The sequence below is a fragment of the Egretta garzetta genome, unplaced genomic scaffold, assembly GCF_000687185.1.
Source record: "Egretta garzetta isolate BGI_Z169 unplaced genomic scaffold, ASM68718v1 scaffold62, whole genome shotgun sequence".
Taxonomy (NCBI): Eukaryota; Metazoa; Chordata; class Aves; order Pelecaniformes; family Ardeidae; genus Egretta; species Egretta garzetta.
Window position 1 is genome coordinate 801,246 of NW_009258947.1, and position 7,481 is coordinate 808,726.

The following is a 7,481-nucleotide window of genomic DNA, read 5'->3' on the forward strand; positions in this document are numbered from 1 at the left end:
CCTTCAGAAGGGTCACTCTTAACAAGCCACAGGTGATAGATCACTCTCCCTTAGCATATCTTATCCAACAAGGATAATTTCCCTTTTGCAGGACCCACAGCTTTCAGGGCCATTTACGATAAAATCCAGGACTGCAGAATTCACAACCTATGTCTCCATATGGCTGAGAAATTGTGGGCTCCTCATCCTGAAAGACCTCTACTCCCACTGACACATATTCAGAAGCTGAACATTAACCACCTTTTTTGTTTTCCCGGGAATTCCACAAATTTGGACTGAACAGGTTGATGTAGCCAGCGTGCCTCAAACCCAGAATTCAGCCCAAATGCAATGACTGAGTATAGAAAAAATTCAAATGCTGCTTCCAACCACTGTCAGTAAGAGCTCATTTTTTCATCTTTGAAAATCAGTCAGGTACAGGTCTGCCAGCAATGCTTATGTTATAGGCCATGTTTTCATGGTTGGAACTAATATTTTAGCAAATCCTTCAGATTCACATTCAGAATTTGGCTTAGCTGCCTAAACATAGGTCTCTGGCACCCTTTGAGATACCATGAGGTATTCTGCCTGGATGAGAGCGGAGACCTGCCAGTCTTGTTTCATGGTATCTCAGAATCTACAGCAGCTCATGGTACAGATGCCTTTGTCTGTGCATCTGAACTGAGCCTACAGAGATGCGTGAGCAAGCTATATGAAACAATATAGTTGTGACCTGTTCTCTTCAGTAACACTGAAAGTTGACGGTTTTCTTCAAGATTGCAGGCCAAATAATTCAATTTAATTAAGCCAAAAGGATTTTTGCCTAAGGTTTTTGTTTTATTTTATTTTATCTTATTTTATGAAAAGGTGAGTCACTGTGGTATACTATACATGGTATTACCTACAGAACAATAAACAACCTTTGGTCAAAGATTTCACTCTTAATTTCTTCATTTTATTTATTTCTCTCAGGCAAAAAGATCAATTTTCTAAACCATGAGAAATACTCGGTCACATTAATAGAAGCTGCAGATTTGAAATCAGGCTACTACTTTGAAACTGTCTTCAGAACTATACTTACAGTTTAGTTATAAAATGATATATTGAAAGGATAAAAAGGAGAGGAAAAACTAAGACCTATTGGAAAACATATATAACTACATATTTTCCTAGAGTTTTAAAATTTGCTTTAGTTATTTAATAGGCCATATTGTTGGTAGTATGACTAAAAAAAAACACAAACAAAACCCTCCACAATGTGTTTAAATATGATACAGTATAGCTGATACGTAAAGCATTGTGCTGATAAAGAGAGTGTAAGAGGCCAAATATATGATAAAATTATGTATTTGTTGTTATACCTAGTATGGAATAGAGTGTATTTTCTGTTTCAGAGAAAGCAATGAAATAACAAAGAATTATAATGTAAAACAATCCTTCTGGAAAAGAAATATTCAGAATTTTAAACTTTTGCTAAAAATATAGATATATTCCCTTTAGTAAACATAACAAACTCTTTCTGAAGTAGCAGGTTTGTTACATGGATGGAGGAAGATGGCTGTTTTTCATCCAGTAATCACAAGAAATGGTAGCTAATTTAAAGCGAAGACGCAAAAGTTAGCTTTTCCCATGGATACTGACCACTACCAGTAAGACACAAAGCAAAATTACCCAAGTCAGGGCAACTGTCAGAAAGGTATATAACATGGTATAGTGAAACTTACTTTTGATGATCTCCCAGTGGTCTTTGTCCAATGGATTTCAATAACGACTCTGGTCGAACCGTTAATTTTGGTGATGTCTTGGGGCTGGTATCAGAATCTCCACTTTCTTCATCTCCCATGGCCTTAATATAGCTCCCACTTCTCATTCTTCTGCAGGGGATCTCTTCATCTTTCCCACCAGCTGGGTATCCTCCCCATTCATCCTGAGGTACCTAATGGAGAGCGTAAAACACACATGTGACATGTGCATTATTCTTTCGATATATTTATACACTTCAATCTTTCATTTTACAACGACAAGTCATGAATTTTTTATTCTTCAGAAACAGATGACTTAGAAATTTCTAGGGCCCCCAAATGATTTGGCAATTTAATTCCAACATCAAGATTGGAAATTTTCACTTTATAAATGTCAGAACCTAAGGAAGAAGTCATGGTTTGTGAGCTGAGCTGCAATATCTGATCGTAGACCTGCTCCAAATTGCAGGAAGGAGCTTAGCTTAACCTCTTAAAAGTTTGCCCACAGACTTTCAGCTGATAAACAGTAGGTTGATCAGGTGTCTCAGACCTAAAGCACGCTGAAAGTTGAGCACTTCAGAGCCTTTCACCAACTCTCCTTACATGGGGCTTTGGCTGCTTTTCAGGAAGGTGAATGAAGTATTTAAGTTAAACTAAGCTGTGATTTTGGCATAAATGAATAGGATCCTGATTTAGGGCAAACTTCTGTGAAAAAAAAAAAGTGCAAATGTGGCAATTTGTCTTTTCTTCTTATTTAGAAACTGCAAAATAGTTCCTAGAGTCTGTTACATATCAAGAACAAAGCCAGGCAATTAATAATACATTTTGTCGAAGCTGCTTTCATGCAGTTGAGGTGGTTTTTCAAATAGTAAGATTGGTGGTCAGATAATCCACAGCTGGTGGATGGGCATCTCTCTGCACCACAGATTGGCATAGAATTGAGCAGGAGTAGATTTTCCAATCCAAAGTGAAATCAGCCTTGGTTTAAGACTTATGGATAAACCCAGCAAGCCTGTCTCTGCCAGTATTGCTGATTCTTTGCTTTTTGTTTAATCTTCCAAGTTGCTGAGTCCTCTGGTCCTAATCCAGAAACACACTTAAGCATTTACTTAACTTAAGGATATAAGCAGCTGTCTGAAATCTATTATAATGACTCATGGTTAAAAAGAAGGATGTGACAGAATACATCAGTGGACCAGGGCTGATGCACTTGGCAGCATCGTATCCTTTATAAACGTAATGACTTCATATATATTAAACAGTACAATGGCATTATTTACCAATATACTATAAATCTGAACTTCCAGTTAAACATATATTAAGGAGTTTCTGCAAAACGGGATGCCTAATAAAGACTTTAAAGTCAAACACATTTGAGACCTTCTACAGATAGAGTTCACTGCAGAGCTGAAGCAAACGCTCCCATTGGTTTCAGCAGTCTTGAAGATCAGATTTAAATAACTAACATGACCTGCCTGTCATCTTTACAGCTCTTTCAAGATACAAGAATTAGCCACGCACCAGGTGAACAGACCTGGTGCTTTGAGTCCCAAAAAAGGATTAAGGGGGAAATGAAGTTTTAAAAGGGGGTGAACAAGTACAGATAGAGATATGAAATTAAAGAAACATGCTCAGGAGAGGAAAAAGAGAGACTGAAGATGAAGTCAGGTAAAAAGAGATGAAACAGATCACACAGATCAGTAAAAAAGTTAGAGACAAATATCAGAGAAAAAATTATGAGTTATATTCTTGCACATAGTAATAGGACAGAGCATGAATCTAAATGAAATATGGGTTAGATCATGAAAAGACACAACCTTTTCATATTATTCACCTTTGGATAGTGATTGGAAAGGGAGCATGAAAAACCTTCCCAAACTCAAAGCCTGTAAATGTGCTACATCATCCTCATTTCTTTTCTAAGCCCTAGTATGTATGAGATTAATATTGGAGGAAGGATTTTTGAGATTCTGGGAGACCTAAAAGGTATTTACATGTAGTGATAGTCATAATAGCCAGACTCCTAAAATAGACAAAATAAATATATTTTCTTAAGCTTTTTTTTTTCTTTTTGTCTACAGCTGGCAATACCATTAACTGTAAAAATCTGAATTAGAGAGCTATATTAAGAAAAAAAATTGATATCATACAAACATACTCTCACTTTTAAATCTTCTTTATTACTTGTATGTCAGCGTAGCTAAAACCAAAATCCAAATGCCGAAAAAGAATTTATTGGCATCTACATGGGCCCACTGCAAGTTATACTGTTCAACTTTCTGTACAAAAGCTGAATTATTATGTTTAGTCTTAATATTCTTTTTTCAAAAAACTGGTAACTTCATAGAATAATTATTTTGGCTTGAAATTTTTTTCCTTCATTTTTAGCTCAAAGATAATTAAATAGAAAGTTTAAAAAGACATTGATCAATAACCTTTTACTTACTTGAATGCAAAAAATGATTAGTTTCTCAACTTTCTTTTGTCTGAAATTCCATGTTCAAATAACTAGATAAGGACTGGATTTAAATGAATAAACACAGGCTTATTTGTTGATTGAAGTTGTAATCTTACTTTAAAAGATAGGAACGACTGATTTTTTACATTAAAATATCTAAAAAAAAAGTTACTTCACTCTGATAAGGAGCTTCATGGGGACAAATCTTACAGTTATGTGCATTACTATTTTTGTTGATTACATTTATTTTGCTTTTTGAATTCATAAGTTAAATGAACTCACATGAAAGCTAGAACTGAAGAAGCCCTGCTTCATTTATGCTTGTGATGTACTCATGGTACACACAAACACAAAGAATTCCTTTCTAATCAGAGTAACTTGTTGACTATTACAGAAGCCTTTTGATTCAAACGTTATTCACAATTAAAATATGTGTATTTTTTTTACCCTTGAGCCATTCAAAGGAGCAGAATACAATGAGGGAAAATGCTTCTGGAGCCTGGCAAGGAAGTTCAACAATGTGTTCTCTCAGAAGGTTTCACACAGAGCTTAGGAAAACAGCTGGAGTCTTTTTGCTGTCTTCAAAAGCCAGCAAAAGGGCCCTTAACATTGTTTTTCCTCATGGACTGAGAATAGAAGCAAAATCTGAGTCCCAGTTTGGCCTCGTTCATCATTTACTTTCACTAATAGGTTAAATACTTGGAAAAATCTTTCCAAATCCAGGCTATCTCAGACCCCAACATAGCTTTAAAGAAAAGCAGAAGTATTATACTAGTGCAGGAAAGATTTTTATTTTGAAAACAAAACAAAACAAAACAAAACTATTTAATGTGTGAGGGTCATTAAATGTATATTTTCCAAAACATGAAAAGGGCTTTGCAGCTTGCAGAAATGCTTTCTTACAATAGTTACCAGCCCCTGAAATTCCCATCTGCAGGGCTTGCAGCTGCTAATTGGGAATAATTACCCTAATTATCTACTTGCATATAGTGATGAGTGCTGATATTTATAATGTCTAAAAAGGCCTTCCTCCTGTTCTAGATGTTAACATGAAGCCTTGTATATCCAGTTTCTATCCACAGAGGAGTTAGACTGCATATTACCATATGAATTTCCTTTTGTAAGAACAACGAGCTGACAAGGTCTGGATCTTTTCATTTAATTTTGTCACCGGCTGCTGACTTGGTTATAAATATTACAGAAGATGATGAGCCTCTTTCATAAATTTCATGCATTGTTGCTGCGAGGAGCACAGCCAGGTTCAGGAAATTTGGGATTTCTAATTGTTCTGCTACTGATTCAGTGTGATATCTTACATTAGTCATCTAGGGCCAATTTTATTAAAGCATCTGCTACCTAAAACTTACTACTTTTTATGGAGCTGATCCTGAGAGTGAACTCCAGAACCTTAGGTAGGACCTTAAATTCTCCATAACAGGCATTTAAGACAGTTAGCTCCTTCAGAGCAGCATCCAAAAGGAATGAAAATGTCCCTTTAGTTAGCAACCAAAATGCAAAGCATGAAGAAAAATCTCAAATGCTTCTCCTTTCTTTGGTATATTGTATCTGATTAAGAAGCAGAAAAGCCCTTCAGTCATTTTGCATTCACAGCCTAAAACCATCTTCTGAAGAACAAATTCAGATTTTTTTTTTTTTTTCAAAGAACTGAGCAGCCTTATTCTTTCCTTCCATGATGAAACAGCTGTGGAAGTGGGAGATGTTACTGCTCACCTTCTAATCAGTAATGGCTGGAGTGCTCAGGAGGGAAAAGACTTAACGCTGATAAACAAACTGGCATGCTTTGCTCCTCTTTTTGTAATTCATGGCCTTGTCATGGAAAACTTACAGATTGCCTGGGGAGGGATGGTTAGGACAGAAGGACGTCATGTACAGAAAGGGTGTGTTGCAGCATCATGATCCAGGTATTTACCTGGAATGAGGGAGCTTAGTTATAGTCCCTGAGCCAAACACTTACATGAATTTTATGTGAAAGGGTCTTTGGATAAAACTTGTGGAGCATTTTAACAAAGAAAGAAGTGCCTTTGCTCCAAACTGCCTTACAGCCTGCTCCTCGGAATGCCATTTGGGGAATTGAGAAGATGGGGTTTTGACCTTATACTAAGGCTAAGGAAGAAACTGAACTCCTATCTTCACAGTGGGTATTCTAGAAACTTTGTTACTATGAAAACAAATTTCCTTGTTTTAGAAGAAAAGTCACTATCCTTGTGTTTTGTTAGAATTCTTTCTTGTTGGGTATCTTGGTTGTGCTCAGATTAGACCTGTCAGAAGGAAACGATTTTGGACCCCTGACTGGACTTCAGCAGTAAGTCTGTCTCTTGATTGCACAGATTGTGTGCATAAGCAACAGCATGTTGTCAGGGACAACAGGGATGAATTAACCAAACCTCCAGAACAAACTAGAAATCATGGAATCGCTGCGGCTGGAAGGGACTCTGGAGGTTTCCAGTCCAGCCTCCTGATCAAAGCATGGTCAGGTACAGCAGGTTGTCCAGAACTATGTCCAGATGGGTTTTGAAAGTTTCCAAAGATGGAGACTCCACAACCCCTCCTCTAGGCAACCTCTTCCAATGTTTGACCACAATCAGGGGGAAAAATTTTTTCCTTATATCTAATCAGAGATAAGTAAACTAGGCTCCCATTCAGGAACCAGAGCTAGCAGTGTGAGTACCCAACCTTGTATCTAAGATATACTGATGCCAAAACCAGAAGGACCAATGAAATATTAAGTCTTCTGGACTTTGACCACTGTTAATTCAAGTTCTTTTATTTCAGTTTAGGATTTAGCTAAAGAAGTCAAACTGGCAGCAGCCACTGGCATTTCAAAACAGATCTGGTCCTGTTGTTCCACCAACTTCTATGGAATTTGCTCCCAGATCCCAAAATTTTAAAGGTGTTCCACCACTAAATTGCTGATCTGCTTAAAATCTGGCATATCAATTTACTATCTAAAATGAAACATTTCTAAATACAAGGTTTCAGCTGAGGGAGCTGTCTATCACTTCTTCATATTTCTCATTCTCGAAGGTTAAAATGAGGATTACCTACCTCACAGGAGTCCTGTAAAATTTAATTAGCATGCAGATGTAAAATGCACTGAAATATTCATTATGACCTAAATCTTATTTTAGTAATATAAATTTCACATTTTACTAGAAGCAGAAGCTGTCTGTGCATGAAATTAGACTATAGAAGATATGAAGAAGCGTAAGATATAAAACACTATGTAGTAGATACGTAATTTTTATAATTGTATGCTTTCTCAGCCTGGTCAAGAAGATGAC

The 7,481-nt window shown here is 36.6% G+C and overlaps 1 protein-coding gene across 1 annotated transcript in view; it reads right to left on the bottom strand.

Moving 5' to 3' along the window:
• DLGAP2 (DLG associated protein 2) overlaps positions 1-7,481 on the bottom strand; it is an 88,401-nt gene that overhangs the window by 69,790 nt on the left and 11,130 nt on the right. Inside the window, exon 2 of the mRNA XM_035889903.1 lies at positions 1,704-1,915. Within this exon, the coding sequence (XP_035745796.1) occupies positions 1,704-1,915 (212 nt within the window). The remainder of the gene's footprint in view (positions 1-1,703; positions 1,916-7,481) is intronic.